Here is a 15,365-nt window from a genome sequence, read left to right on the forward strand (position 1 = left end):
ATCTTATTTCCCCGACCAGGGATTGAACCTGGACCCTCAGCAGTAAAAGTGCCAAGTCCTAACCACTGGACCGCCAGGGAATTCCCTTGTGAGGCTGTTATTCTTTGTCCATCCCTTGTAATTCCCATAAATTAGACCTAGAGGCTTAATTGTCTTTTTTTTTTTGGCTGTGTTGGGTCTTCGTTGCTGCGCGTGGGCTTTCTCTAGTTGCGGCGAGCGGGGGCTACTCATCCTTGCGGTGTGCGGGCTTCTCATTGCGGTGGCTTCTCTTGTTGCAGAGCACGGGCTCTAGGCGTGAAGGCTTTAGTAGTTGCGGCCCGTGGGCTCAGCAGTTGTGGCTCATGGGCTCTAGAGCGCAGGCTCAGTAGTTGTGGCACACGGGCTTAATTGCTCCGCGGCATGTGGGACCTTCCCAGACCAGGACTCGAACCCGTATCCCCTGCATTGGCAGGCGGATTCTTAACCACTGCGCCGCCAGGGAAGTCCAGCAGGTACTATTCTTATCCCCATTTCATAGAGAGGAAACTGAAATTCAGGAAGGTTAAAGTTTGGGCGGCACCAGATTCTTCCATTCTTCCTTAAACTCCGTCAATGCTCTGAGGATAATCTCCCGATCTCCTTAATTTAAACCCTTGGGGTCCGCCATCGTGGGTCCCCAAGCCCCAGCTCTGTGCATCCTCTTCATTCTCTCCCACACTGTGTGCGTGGGGGACTACTAGGGCGGACCACCGGGTTGCCTTGTGGGAACCTTGAATGCCCCCATATTGAGTTGGGACCTTATCACGTAACCGCTGGGGAGCCAGAGATGGTTCTTGAGGAGGGAAACGGACAAGGCCAGCGCTTTCTCCGTGGGGTCGTAGGTCTGTCCCTCCCTCTCCTGTCACTCCTTGGGGAACGCGGTGGAAGGCGCCCAAGCACAGCCTCCCGCTGGAAGCGCCCTCGTTGCCCCTGGCAACAGAGTCCAGGAGAACCACCGAGACGCGGTCCGACAGTGCAGAGCGCTCACTCCGGGCCAGCAAGGCGCGGACATCTAGAAAGCGGCGCCAGACCGATTGTCACGTGGGCTGCCCTCGGGAAGGCGGGACTTCCGGCGGCCCAGTATTTTCTTTCCGGTTGTTGGCTCCTGCCGGCCCCTCCCTTACTGGCCCCTGCGGCCCCCTCCCCCCGCGGCCCCCCGCCGCCGGGCCTGCCGCCACCATGAAGAAATTCTTCCAAGAGATCAAGGCCGACGTCAAGTTCAAGAGTGCGGGGCCCGGTCAGAAGCTCATGGAGTCGGTGGGGTGCGTGACAGGCGCTGAGGCTTGAGGCCCGGGGGCGGAGATGAGCGGAGGCGGAGGGGCGGGGAGGCCAGGGAAGACGAGAGGCGGGGAGGGGCGGCAGAGAGTCAGAGCGTGGGGAGAAACCTCGGGGGGCGGGGCAAGAGGGAGGGAGTGGGAGTAGGGGGGAGGGGAGGCCACCGGGGGCGGGGCAGGAGGGGGAGAGGCTGGAGGGGGCGGGGCTGCAGAAAGTGAGGGGGGGGGGGTCCCTGGAGACCCTAGGAGGTTAGGGCGGGCGGTAAGGGAGAGGCCGGGGATGCGGAGAAGGGGCCCTGAAGAGGCATCGCATAGGGCTTGGGGGAATCTAGGTGACCAGAGATTGGGGACTGAGCCTGGAGAAACAAGTAGAGCTGGGGTCGCAAAAAGTCGTGAGGCTTAGACTCTGTGGCGATAGGGGTCTGGGCCTTGGTTCTGGAGCAGGAGGGAGGACGGGTTGAGAATCTGGAAGCCCAGGGAGCCTGAGGCGTTGTTGGAAGGGTGGTCAGGGACTTGGGAGGTGCGGGTGCACTGGGTGGGTGGGTGGTGGGTGCTGCAAGGGGCTGAGGAAGGTCTGGGAGGAGAAGGGAGGCAGGTGGGTGGAGGTGGGGAGCTGGGGGAGTCTGCGACTGGAAGGAGGTGGGGGGCCTCGTGGGTGATGGCTGAGTGGCCTGGAGGCCCCGAGGGTGACCTGGGAGGGGAGGGGAGGTGGCCTGCATTTCCAGGCCTCTGAGACTTATCTGGGGAGGACTTGGAGAAGAGAAGGGCCTGGGGCCACACTGGAGGCGTGAGGGGCCAGTGCTGTGCAGAGGATAGTGAAGAGCTGGACCAGGTGAGGATGCCAGACTGAGGGCCGGTGGGCTGAGAAGGAGGCTCCACTGGGGGGGATGGGATGAGAAGAGGGAGTTCAGGAGGGGCTGGGGCTGCTACCAGGAGCTACAGAGGGGGCTGGGGGGCCCCAGGGGGTTTAGGATGGGGAGTGACTGAAGAAAGAGGTCAGCCTGGGGAGGGGTCTGTGAGGCATAATGGAAGGGATTGTGAAGAGGTCGGAGCTGGGAGGGGGTTGGAGGAGAGGCAGGGAGGCTGGCAGGAAGGGGTGGTGGGGCATCATGAGGCAGTGGGGGTGGGTGAGGGAGATCGGGTGCGTGGCAAGGACATCAGGGCATCTGTCACGAGGATTGGGGGCCCCTGGGGTTCTTGGGAGGGGACAAAGGAGTAGTGGGACAGAGGAGGCCCATGAGGGTCAGATCCATGAGTACGGGAGGGAAGTGCAGGTCCTGGGAGCCTGGGGCGGTGACAGGGAGAGGAGGGCAGCTTAAGAGGGGCCCAGGGAGAGCGGTGGGCCAGACAAGGGGGTCCATTCATTTGTTCCTCAAGTAGTGGGTGGAGGTGGGGGGCTGGTGCAGCTGGGACTGTGTGTGACAGGAAGGAGGTGGGGGCTGATGGCTGTGTCAGACTGGAGGCCTGGGAGGACAGGAGAGGGGAGTCACACGGAGATCCAAGCTTCTGTGACGTGCCTGGAGCCAGACTGGAGACTCAGGGTGCGTGCGAGGGTGTGTGTCCAGCACTGTTACGGCATGAAAATCCGTGCCCTCTCAGGGCTCACGTTGTAGTGGGGAGAGAAGGACAAGTAGAACAACACATAAACGATGAAAGATGGGCCCTGAAGAAAAATAAACAGGGTCCAGAGAGTGAGCCATGTGGGTGACTGTTAGGTGGTCCGGGAATGCCTCTCTGAGAAGGTGACTTTTGAGCGAGAGCTGGATGAGGTGAGACTCAGCTGTGTGGAAATCAACCCCTGTCTCTCTGTCTCTCTCTCTCTCACACACATACACACACACACACACACACACACACACACACACACACACACACACGCACACAGTTGAAGCGGTGCCTGTCCCTCCCAGGCAGAACACTCCAGGTAGAAGGCACAGAAGGTGCAAAGGTCCTGTGGTAGGAGGTTGGGTCTGTGTGAAGAACAGCAGGGAGTTTAGATAGGAGTGAACAAGGGAAAGGGGCAGGTCGTGAAGGGCCTGTAGGGTGCGGAAGCTGCAGGATTCTGTCCTGCATGGGATGAGAGGGCTTTGTGCAGAGGAGTGACTGGGTTTTAGAAGGATCCCTCTGGCTGCCCAGAGGAGCCATGAAGCGGGTGAGTGAGGGGTCTTGGAAAAATGGCGTTTTTATGGAAAGATGGGGCTAGGGTGGCACTACGTGACTTGTCTTTTCTTCGACCTGGAACTCTCAGCTGTTGGGAGGGCTGGAGAGAGGGGCCGGGATGGGCAGGAAGCTCCCAGAGGCCTGGGGACAAGAAAAGAGGGCTGCCCGGGTGTCTGAGCAGAGCGGGAAGCATGAGGGCCATGAACTCAGAGCCTTGGCTCCTGAGAAGGTTCTAGAGATATAGCACAGATGATTCCAACTACTGGCATCGGGAGAGGGTCCTGAGGAAAGGAGGAGGGTGAGGCAGGTGAGTCAGACCCTGGTGGGAAGAAGGCCATCTCTGCTGGAACGTCAAGGCCAGGTCGCTCTCGAGCTAGGTTGGGTTAGGAAGCTGCCCATCCCGTGGGATGATCACCCTGCCTACTTCCCAGGGTGGAGGGGAGATTAAACCAGATCTTTGTTTGTTTGGGGGTTTTTTTGGCCATGCTGCGCAGCATGCTGGATCTTAGTTCCCTGCCCAGGGATCAAAGCCAAGCCCACGGCAGTGAGAGCACCGAGTCCTAACCACGGGACCGCCAGGGAAGTCCCTAAACCAGATCCTTGTAACACACTCCACGCAGGGCCTGCGTGCGGCCTGGCCCGCTGCCCGAGCTTCCGTGGCCCTCTGGGGCTTGTGAAAGGGCGTCTGGAGCGCTCGCTGGGAGGCATGTTGCCATGCGGAATAGACGCGCCGAGCGACAGCTAGCTCCTGGCGCGCTGTCTGGCACACAGTAGGTGCTCAGTAGATGAAGCCTCCATGTCTCACCCTCGTAGACAGTAAGGGTGGAGCCTCTCGCCCAGGGAAGGGGGCGAAGAGCGTCAGCCCCTGCGAACGGTAGGTGTGCTCTTACCTCGCCTGACAGAGGATGACTCCGACGCCCAGGCCGGTGCAGGGTTTGTCCAAAGTGGCGGGCAGGGCGGGGAGCAGAGTCACTGTCTGCCTCCCGAGGCTCCTCCGTCTGCGTTAGACCCGTCTGGTGGCCCCTGGGGCAGAGGCCCATGTCTGTCTGCTGGGGCAGGAGCAGAAGTGGGAGAGGGACAAAAGCTCTTCTGTCTGCCCCCACGTCACCTCACGGTCCCTCCGCGTCTCCTTAGGGAGAAGGCCCCCAAAGAAAAGCCCAGCAAGCCGGCGCTCCGGCAGCCCCGCCAGGGACCCACCGATGAGGCGCAGATGGCGGCCGCGGCGGCCCTGGCCCGGCTCGAGCAGAAGCAGCCCAGGGCGCGGGGCCCCACGTCGCAGGAGTCCATCCGGAGCCAGGGTGAGCCTCGGCCGTCCTTGGGCCACGGGGGTGGGGACGGGGGGCGGTGGGGCAGGCCACTGCCCCTCTGTCCTCGAGGCTGATCCTTGACTTCTCATGCGTTCCAGGTCCTGTGCTTGGCTCTGGCTGAAAATAATTTCACAGCCAGCGATTCGGGGTGGGAGGAGGGTTTAAATCACAGCTGTGAGCCAGTCCACAAAGGGGCCATGCAGGTGGAAAGGCCAAGGGGTCTGCTGTGGTCTGGGCAGCACGGATGTCAGGGAGGTTGCAGAGGGGAGGGCTGGGACTCAGAGGAGGAGGAGCACGTGGCCTGGCACAGCCTGGGGGCACAGAGAGGTTGGCGGGCTGGGAGGACCTCGAGCTGGAAGGACTAGAGTTTGACCCACATGAGGGTCCAGGCTGGGGAATGGTGTGCCTGGCTCACACACTGACCCGTCCCTGCCTCTCCCCCCCCAGTGAGAAAGGAACTTCAAGCTGAAGCAACTGTCAGTGGGAGCCCGGAGACCCCAGGGACCAACCCGGTAAAAGCATCACGATGGCAGCACGACACCCAAGGGGTGGCCTGGGGCGGGCAGGGGAGCTGGGAGCCCTTGGAGTGCCCGCTTGGGCTCTCTTCTGCGTTTGGTCTGATTGGTGCCCAGCCCTGGGCGGTAAGCATCTGGTGCTGGAGAGGGTGGGGAGATGCAGAAGGGACATCGGGGTGGGTCGAGGTCATCTCTGGCCTCAGGACGCTGGGGATCCCCGTGGTTGAGGGCGGTGTCGTCTGGGACCTGCGTGCTTGGCACCTAATGACACCAGGCCCAGGCCCTGGGGGAGGGACTGCACCTCCGTTAAGTCCCCTCCCTCCCCTGTAACCCCATGAGGGTAGGTGCTGTTACAGTTCCCACTTTTCAGAAGAGAAAACTGAGGTTCAGAGAGGTGAGGCCCGGTGCCCTTGGTCATGCACCTCGAAACCAGCAGGGGCAGGACTGGAACCCCAGTCTGTCTGAGTCCAAAGCCCTTAGCCTTAGCGCTGCCCTCTGCTGCCTTCCTCGGATACAGGAGGGCACCACGGAGACTGGTGTAGTCAGGGAGGCCTTCCTGGAGGAGGCAGGCCTCAAAGGAGAACTTGGCAGAAAGGGTGTTCTGAGCAGCACCACCTGTGAGGCCTCACTGAATTTCAGAATGGAAGGGACCCTGGATATTACCTAGGAATTGAGGCCCAGAGCAAGGCTGGGACTCGTCCAGGGCACCATGACTCCTCACTCTCCCACCAAAGCCCCTTCCTCACCAGGTAGGGGGGCGGGAAGAGCAGGAACGATCAATTCAGCACTTACACCGTGTCCAGAGCTGCTCCACGCTTTCCGTTCCTTACCTTGTTGAATTCTGAGGTGGTCCCTCGAGGACATCTTACAGACCAGAAGACAGGCTCAGAGGGTCTTGGCCACTGGGCCACGGTGTCCCATGGCTAATAGGCAGAGGGGACAGCATTGGGACCAGGATGTCTGGCTCCCAGGGCCAGGCTCTCAGGACTGTGGCACTCGGGCGGCTCGGGGTGGCCTCTGTCCACAGTCTAGGCTCAGACACCCTCACCCATCCTCCCAGGTGCCCAAGCCCAAAGAGGAGGGCTCGACACACCTGGCAGTGCCCGGAGTGTACTTCACCTGCCCGTTCACAGGGGCCATCCTGAGGAAGGACCAGCGGGACGCCTGCATCAGAGAGGCCATTCTCTCGGTGAGTGCCGGCCCCGGTGCCGGAGCCGCCCCCCGGGAGCCCGGATGGCACAGAGCATATGCTGTGGTTCTACTCTAACCTCTCTAAAGAGGGAATACTTACCTGAGGAACAGAATTCAAGATACAGAAGGGTAGGCGGGGAAAAGCCGCCTCCCACCCACCTCGCGGCCATTCTCCCTGAGGCAGCAGCTGTAAGTAGTCTAGGCCCCTTTTCAGAGATGCTCCAAATATGTACAAACTACCGATGCATCTATGTCTGCCACACGTGCTGTGTGTTTTACGTAAAAGGTAATGTACCGTTCACGCCTGACGTGGAAACTGCTAGGTATTATATCAGTACAGAAAGAACTTCCACATTTTTTTCCCCCTTAAAACTCTGTATTTGGAAATAATTTCAAACCTAAAGAAAAATTGCAAGGAGAACAAAAAGAACACGTGAACATCCTTTACTCAGGGTGGGAGTGTCCTATTACTGTTCTGACAGATTACTACGAACTTGGTGCCTCCAGACAGCATGCCTCTTATAATTCTGGAAATTAGAAGTGGGACTTGGGTCTCACGGGGCCACAGTCAAGGTGGCCGCAGGGCAGTGTGCCTTCTGGGAGCCCTAGGGGGAGTCAGGCTGTCTGTACTCCATGGCTCCTTCTCCGTCTTCACAGCCAGCGGTGCCAGGCCAGGTCTTTCCCAGCTGCCATCTCTCTGCTTCTCTCTCTCTCTCTCTCTCTCTCTCTCTCTTCCCCCTTTTAAGGGCCCTTGTGATTCCATTGGGCGCACCTGGCTAATCCAAGCTAATCTCCCTATTTTAAGGTCCACTGATCAGCAGCCTTAACTCCATCTGTCACCTCCACACCCCCTGACCCATAACTTAACATACTCCCAGGTTCCAGGGATCAGGTCACAAATATGTATGTCATTCTGCCCATCTTACTCACATTTGCCAGTTGCTAACATTTTTACCCCATTGGCTCTGTCATGCCTCTGTTTTTTCTTGAGCGGTTTGAAAGCCTGCATTCTCCACAGTGACTGCGTGATGACTCACGGCAAATTGTTCCCTGACTCTTTAACCAACCCCGTGTTGATAAGCGTGTCGGAAGTTTCCAGTCTTTTGCTAGTGAGGACAATATTTATGATGAAAACCTTGTCTGTACATCACTTTGAGCTGTAGGCTCCATTCCAGAAGCAGAGTTGCTGGGACAGAGGACAGCGTGTAGGGCTTTGGATAGTTGTCACCAGATGAAGTTCCATGTGGGTTGTCCTGATTCACACTCACCCAGCAGTGTGTGAGAAAATACCAATTTCCCTGTCCCCCGTCGTCACTGTGGGTTACCAAACAGTTTTTGTCTTTACCCAAACTGATTGGTAAAAATAATATCTCAGCATAGTTTTAGTTTGCATTTCCTTTTTTTGGCTTAGGTTGGCTGTGTTTTCATATGAGAATGCATCCTTTGCCCATTTTTGTGTTGGGTGGTGTTTTTTTTTTTCTTATTGATTTGTAGGCACTCTTTACATATTAGGAAAACTAGTCTTTTGCCTATGATCTGAGTTGTGAATATTTTTCTCCAGTTGTTTACTTTTAGAGTTGGCTTATGGTCATATGGCCATGTAGAAATTTTTAATCTCTATGTAATTCAATGTGTCGGCCTTATTTTATGGCTTCTGGGTTTTGTGACCTACTTAGGAAGGCCTTCGCCACTTCAGGATTAAAACAACTCTTCCATGGTTTTTCTAGTGCTTTTCTGTTTTGTCTTTTGTTGTTTGCTTTGTTTAATGTTTAAAGCTTTGATCCCACTAGAATTATACCTCTGTAGAATAGGACGCATGGAGCTAGTGTTATTTCTTTTTTTTTTCCAGATAGTTATCCAGTTTTCCCCAGTCCTCATTTATTGAAACACCTGTCTTTTGGCCACTGTGAAATCTGCCGTTATCACAAAGTAAATCCCTACGTGGATTCGGTTCCTTTCTGGATGTGTCTGTTCCTTTGTCCCCTTGTCCGTTCGTGCACCCTGGTCCTAATTTAAACAAGGCTGCAGGCTGCCTGGAAACATCTGAGAACAGCATTTGGAGCTGCAGCTCTTCCCTGGGTGGGTGGGTGTGCTTGTCCTGAGGAGGCTGGAGTAGGGGGCGGTGAGCCTGGCTCAGCCGTGTCCTGAGGACACCCCCCATCTTACTGCTGCTTCTCTGCAGACCCGATTTCTCTGCCTTTCCACGTCTCTTTGTCCTACCCTGGCAACTTACTGGCAGACTGGGCTGGGTCCCAATTTGAAGCTCCCAGGAGAGCTGGCCCAGTTCAGATCAGACAACTAAGTGACACAGCTGTGGCTGCTGAAGGCTCACCCCAGTGTAGCTGAGGGAAGGTAGCTGGGGCAGGGTGGAAGCCCCACAGCTGCCTTCCAGGAGCTGTGGCTGGGCTTCTGTGGGGCTGCCCAGGGGTAGATCTGAGTGGGCCAGGTCGTCTGTGCTCTTGATTCATCACCTCTGGTGACCCAGCTGTTCACCCCCACCATTTTTTTTTTTTTTTTGGCCACACCTCGCGGCATGCGGAACTTCCCAGACCAGGGATCGAACCCGTGGCCCCTGCAGTGGAAGCGTGGAGTCTTAACCACTGGACCGCCAGGGAGGCCCCACCCCCACCATTATCCAGGCAGAGCAAATGACTTTGGGGCTGACGCGGGTGCCAGCCCCACTCGCCATGTAACTAGTGGCTTTCTGGGGCTGCAGAGAAACAAGACCACACGGTGTGGCCGTGTGCAGTGGCTGTCCAGAGCGTGAGCGGATCTGCTGCCCAGTCTTGCCCCTCGCCTTAGTTATCCATTCTCAGCCTCTCCTCGCTGGGGTGCTGTTCGCAGGGTCCCCAGGGCTGCCCAGAGGCTGGCCGGTCGAGGGATCAACTGTGGGCCCTGTGACCTCTCCATCTGCAGCTCCTCCTCTCCCCAGGGAAGCAGGGGGAGCCCCCGAGGCACGGGGACCGGTCAGTGATGTCTCCACTATCCTGCCTCCCCCAGGAGTGACCAGGCAGCCGCAGGTCACAGACCTCTTTTGCGTCCTGTCTCTGCCACCTCCGTCTGTTTCTAGAACGTCCCTCGTAGGGATGGGGGATGAGGAGGGACGGCAGGTCCGCGGTGGCCAGCGGGTCCCGGGCACTCAGCTGCTGCGCCCTTGGTGGCGCGCTCAGTGCTGGCGTTGGGCGCCAAAGCCAGAGCGGTAGGCAAAGGTCTGTGTCACGCCGACCTGAGGAGTGGCGTAACCCGGGCTGCCATCGCCCTCTTTTCCCTAGACGTGAGGGCAGGGCTGAGGCCCCAGGCTGGAGTCATCAAAAGGGCTTTCCTCCTCCTTTTTCTGCTGTTGAGTTTGCTTTGGTCCCATGCTAGGGCCTGCTGTCAGACAGTTCTTACTGTTGTCACCGGTGTCACTGCTGCCACCTGAGTGCTGAGACCTGGCTGCTTGGCTGGCATGGCCTCCAGGCCCTGAGGTGGACGCTTTCTGACTCAGCTTTCCTCCCTCCTCCCAGCACTTTTCCACCGACCCAGTGGCCGCCTCCATCATGAAGATCCACACGTTCAACAAGGACCGGGACCGGGTGAAGCTGGGCGTGGACACCATCGCCAGGTGAGTGGGTGGCCCCCTCCCACCGGGGTGCCAGCTCCTGGGCCTCCATCGCCACCGGCTGAGGGGCCCCGGAGGGAGCACGGCCATGGGAGTGAGGCCAGGCCCCACCCTGTGAGGCCAGGTCCCACACTTCACTCCCCCTCGCCCTCGGGGAAGGGGCTTGGCCTCTCTGGGCCTCAGTTTACCAGTCTTTAGAACGAAGAGGTTTACTGAATTGGGGGTTCCCAACCCTGGCTTCCCTTTGGGATCATCAGAAGAATGTGAAGCAGGCAGGGTCTCCCCCGCTGCCAACTCCTCTGATGGGAGCAGGTCGGGGGTGGGGCCGCCAACTCCTCTGATGGGAGCAGGTCGGGGGTGGGGCCAGAAGTCTGTGTTGCTCAGCAACCCCCAAGCCGGCTCTGGGGACCCATCAGCTCTGGCTCTGCCTGCTCCACCCCCACCACGGTGGCTCCTTGGTGCCCTCAGGGGGAGGCAGGACCGAGGAGGAGGCCCAGTGTCAGGGGCACCAGGGGTTGGGCTCTATGGGGTGTCCAGGGTGTGACGGCAGCCTTCCCGGGGGGTCACTCTTAGCACGAGCCGGTGTGGCTCTGAGCTGCTCTCCCCTGTCCGCCCCAGGTACCTGGACAACATCCACCTGCATCCCGAGGAGGAGAAGTACCGGAAGATCAAGCTTCAGAACAAGGTGTTCCAGGTGAGGGCTGCCACCAGAGTGACTTAGCCTGGGGTGGCCGGCGTGGCCGGGCCTGTGAGGCCACCCAGGACCCAGGCTGGCGGTGGGAGCAGCTGGGCTGCAGCCAGCCGGTGGTGGCCAGAGCCGGCTGCAGAAGGGCCCCTGCAGGGCTTGGGAGTTGAGGTGGGCAGAAGGTGCCAGGCAGGGAGGGAGGGCTTCGTGAGCGCAGGACGAGCACAGTACGCGTACACTGTCTGCTCTCGCCACCAGCCCACGGCGTGACTCGACTTTTCTTTGAATTAGCTGGGAACACATCGGCACGGGGGAGATTTTTCACGCAAACGCAGACTTCTGGTTTCTGTGGAGAAATCGCGGGGTCCTAGCACTCTGGCCCGTGGTACCCGTGCAGCTGGTGGGGCCCCGCTCTCTCCTGGGGGTCCCCACCCACATCCAGCATCCCAGAGCCCGCCTCCCCCGCTTCTGGGGACTCCCAGCCTCCGCTGTCCTTTGGCTGTTCAGCCTCCTTCACCCTGGTGTTGACCTTTTGGGATCCCAGGACCTCTGTGAGCTCACCCCTGCAGACAGCTTTGGGGGTTCATCCTGTCCAGGGGCAGTGGCCGCTCTGAGACGGGACTCTGGGCCAGAAGGGCGGGGTGGGCAGTGAGGCCGGTGGGGCACGAGGAGGCCCCAAGTGTCCCGCATGACCTCTGGCTCCGCTCTCAGGAGCGCATTAACTGCCTGGAAGGGACCCACGAGTTTTTTGAGGCCATCGGCTTCCAGAAGGTGCTGCTTCCGATCCCCGACCAGGGTAAGAGAAAAAGAGAAGGGCCGTGGCTGAGCCCAGGGGCAGGGGTGGGAGGGGCCGGCTCGGGGGTCTCCCTGCCACCGCAGAGTGACATGCCCACGTGTCCCAGAGGGCCCCGAGGAGTTCTACGTGCTGAGCGAGGCCGCCCTGGCCCAGCCCCACAGCCTGGAGCAGCACAAGGAGCAGCTGCTGCGCGCCGAGCCCGTGCGGGCCACGCTGGCCCGCCAGCGCCGGGTCTTCCGGCCCTCGCCCTTGGCCTCCCAGTTTGACCTGCCTGCGGACTTCTTCAACCTCACGGCGGAGGAGCTCAAGCGAGAGCAGCGGCTGCGGTCAGAGGCCGTGGAGCGGCTGAGCGTGCTGAGGACCAAGGCCATGCGCGAGCGGGAGGAGCAGAGGGAGATGCGCAAGTACACGTACACGCTGCTGCGCGTGCGCTTCCCCGACGGCTGCCTCCTCCAGGGTGCGTGCTGCGTGCTGCGTGCTGGCGATGCTGCCTCGGGTCCGCCGTGCGCCGGCGGGAGCAGCCTGCTCTGTTCTGAGCTCGTCCCGGGGGAGGAGGCCGAGGGCTCAGGGGGCTGGGTGGGCTCAGGGGGGCTCCCACGAGCTCCAGCGCCACTCTTGTCCCACCGCCAGGGACCTTCTACGCCCGGGAGCGGGTGGCAGCACTGTACGCGTTTGTCCGGGAGGCCTTGCAGATCGACTGGCTGCCTTTTGAGCTGCTGGCCTCGGGAGGGCAGAAGTTGTCGGAGGACGAGAACCTGGCCTTCAATGAGTGCGGGCTGGTGAGTGACGGGCTCCCCGCGCAGCGGATCCGGGTTCTCTGGGTTCTTGTTGAATCGGCACAAACCCCCGAGGAGGGGGTTGCTCTTCGGTTGGGGATGGCATTAGGGGAAGGGGTCCTGGGGCCAGGCTCCCTGGGTGTGAGTCCCACCTTTCCACTTCTTGCCATGTGATCTTGAGTAACTTCTCTGTGTCTACAAAATGGGAATGTGCCCAGTGTGTTAGAGTCCTCTGCGGCGCAGAGCCAAGGTGGCGTTCAAAACGCAAGCAATTACTGGGAGGGTGCAGGAGGGGGCTGGAGGGCGGTCAGACCCTGATTCAGGGAGGCCTGGACAGGAAGTACTGACTGCTGCCCGATGCTGGGTTGGCTTCAGCCAGGCCAGGGGGCGTCCCCGAGCCCGGGTCATCATCAGGGGAGCCCCTGTTATGAGAACGGACTGAGCGCATGGGTGTGCCGTCAGCGGCGGGGAGCGGCCCCAGGCGTGCGTGGCCCCGGCTCCAGCAGGAAGATTTGAACGTGAAGCGGGAGCTCTGTCACATAAAGGCCAGAGCGAGGCTGAGGCTTCTTACCCCACTGCAGGTGCCCTCGGCCCTCCTGACCTTCTCGTGGGATGCAGCCGTGCTAGCGGACATCAGGGCTGCGGGGACCCAGCCAGACTCATCTGTCCTGAAACCCGAGCTCCTGTCGGCCATCAAGCAGCTCTAATGAAATAAAAGCAGGGTTGGCTTCAGCCCCTGTGGGTCTGTCTCATGCTGTCTCCCTGCTTCCTCCACATTCCCCTCGTCCCCGGTCCCCCCCACCACTCCGGGGCCTCCCAGCCTCCTCCGGAACCTCCTCCTGCCCACGGGCACCGCAGGCATGGGGAGGGCTGCTGGTTGGCCGTGGACGCGTGCCGAGACTGCCACCCGGATGGAGCAGCCACTAGTAGCCTGCTTAGAGAAGCCTGGGCCCAGTCCCCGTGTGCTGTGGCCCCGGTGGCTGCGGCTAGCCCTGAGGTGACTGGCACAAGAACGAGACAGTGGGCCTGTCAGGACACGGTGTGTAAAATTCTAAACCTGAATAAATAGGGTGTTTGACTACTTTCCCGGTGGTGAGTTGAAGCCGTGGGAGGTGGCGCAGGGTGGCAGCTCTGCAGAGCCGCCAGCAGGCGAGGCCCGGCTGTGGCTCCCGGTGAAGTGGGCCCAGGCGGACACCCCGCGGCTGCCTGGGCACCTAGGGGCCCCTCACGTCCGAGGCGAGCTCTTCACTTCCCGCCCCTTCCTAATTGTTGTCCCCACCGGCCTGATGAGCCAGCCCTGCTGAGCGCTTCCCAGGGCCCCGGAGCCTTGCAGGCCCCGCAGGGCAAGCTCCCCCAGATGTCCACGTCCTCCTCCCTGGAACCTGTGAATGCGTTACTTTATGTGACACAGGGACTTGGCCTGTGATTGGGGATGAGATGGGAGGTGGCCCTGAGTTAACCTGGTGAGTTCTAATGCGTGGAGGAAAACAGAAGGGACGGGGAGATGTGGAGGAAGGGGCCGCGTGCCAAGGAATCGGGTTGGCCTCCAACAGCTGGAAGAGGGACAGAAACAGAGTCCCCCTAGAGCTTCCAGCGGGAACCAGCCCTGCTGACACCTGATTCTGAGCCAGTAAGGCCCTTGTCGGACTTCTGCCCCCCAGAACTGCCGGTAGAGCAAGTCTGGTGGTTTGTTGCAGCAGCCGTGGGGAGCCAACACAGACGGGGGGACCAAGGCCTGGAGGGTGCGGGCACTCGCCTCTGCTCACACCTCTGCCGGGAGACACCTGAGCCCCCACTCCTGACCACTCATCTGGATTGTCCCCTCCCTCTCACCCACAGCCTGGCCCCGGGCTGTGGCCCCTACTGGACCCTTGCCTTCACGGAGGCCAGTGGTGGCTGGTTCTCTAGCCACTGTGAGATTAAAGCATCCAGGCCCCAAATGTGATTGAAACAAAATTCCCTGGTAACCCCGTCAGCCACACGCGCTTTGCCTCCCACCTGGGCCGCCAGCAGCTCTGTTCTCACGTGGGGGCAGGACCTGGGCCCATCCTCCTTTGCCGCCTCATCTCCGGAACCCAGCACTGCCTCGGCTTGATACCCTGCTCTCACGTTCTGCTCTCAACTACTAGGAGTCGACTGCAAATTGTCAGGTGGCAACTAAAACGGTTTAAGGCAACGTGACCGCTGCAGGTAGTCACATCACAGGTGGAGTCACACCTGCGTCCTGTCCCTGTGCCGGCACTCAGCTGCACCCCACCTGCAGCAGCTCGTCCTGGATTGGGCCAGGGTCCTCACCCCACAACTGGGGTGCTTGTCAGCCCCACCCATCCAGAGCTGGAGAGGAATGGGACCCCTCCAGGAGGATTGGGGTGCTGCCAGGAGAGGCAGGCCCGGCAGGGACCTGGCCACCACATGGCGAGCTCCCTGGGGCTGGGGTCGTGTCGCCCTGTCTCGGGTGCATCCACAGTCAACACTGAACCATTCTTCACAATGAGATGCCAGCCGACTCTTCTATCTCGGGAACAGCGGCAACAAAGACAGCATGATGTGAGGGGCCGGCAGACAGGAGCCCGGTTCCGATGGAGTCTGAATTCTGCCAAAATCTCAGCTGCCCCAGGCCCTCAGCGCATGCTCGGACGCCTCTGTGGGGCCTATCACAGCCCCGTCCGAGGGCTGCTCCAGGGCCTCGGAGGCCAGGGCTCCAGCAGGCGCCGTGGCTGGCTCCACGCTGCTCAGCTTCAACACTCCCGAGGGGTGACCTGACCCAGAGGTCGGTTCTGGAAGCCAGGATTCAGCTCCTGGAGGTGGGGAATACCTCTGCTCGCCTACCCGAGGGGCAGGAGGGATTAACCGGCATAAGCCACCTGCCGAGAAGCCCTCACCTTGAACTAGGTCAGTGGGGAGGTTGAGGATTTCACAACAAAGAGGTGGAACAGCGCTTTTGCAAAGCGTAAAGCTTTATACACATGCCACAGGTCCACGCGTGGCGGGGAGGGGGCAGCAGGGCGGGGAGTGGACACCCGACGGCACAGAGCACCGGGC

At 60.2% G+C, this 15,365-nt stretch overlaps 1 protein-coding gene across 1 annotated transcript; it reads left to right on the forward strand.

The window, feature by feature from the left end:
- The first annotated feature begins 1,085 nt into the window (after window positions 1-1,085).
- On the forward strand, window positions 1,086-13,055 carry UBXN6 (UBX domain protein 6). The gene is made up of 10 exons (XM_082379257.1): window positions 1,086-1,280; window positions 4,587-4,750; window positions 5,207-5,271; window positions 6,335-6,463; window positions 9,972-10,069; window positions 10,685-10,760; window positions 11,463-11,547; window positions 11,654-12,004; window positions 12,178-12,326; window positions 12,905-13,055. The coding sequence occupies exons 1-10, from the start codon at window positions 1,198-1,200 to the stop codon at window positions 13,028-13,030; spliced, it is 1,326 nt and encodes a 441-aa protein (XP_082235383.1). The 5' UTR covers window positions 1,086-1,197; the 3' UTR covers window positions 13,031-13,055.
- The last annotated feature ends 2,310 nt before the right edge of the window (window positions 13,056-15,365 follow it).

Source organism: Balaenoptera borealis, assembly GCF_965194805.1.
Source record: "Balaenoptera borealis genome assembly, chromosome: 2".
NCBI lineage: Eukaryota > Metazoa > Chordata > Mammalia > Artiodactyla > Balaenopteridae > Balaenoptera > Balaenoptera borealis.

Coding starts and splice junctions, on each gene's coding strand:
- UBXN6 (XM_082379257.1), top strand. CDS start 1,198: ATGAAGAAATTCTTCCAAGAGATCAAGGCCGACGTCAAGTTCAAGAGT. Junction 11,548..11,653: donor GCTTCCGATCCCCGACCAGG/GTAAGAGAAAAA, acceptor CACGTGTCCCAG/AGGGCCCCGAGGAGTTCTAC. Junction 12,327..12,904: donor CCTTCAATGAGTGCGGGCTG/GTGAGTGACGGG, acceptor ACCCCACTGCAG/GTGCCCTCGGCCCTCCTGAC.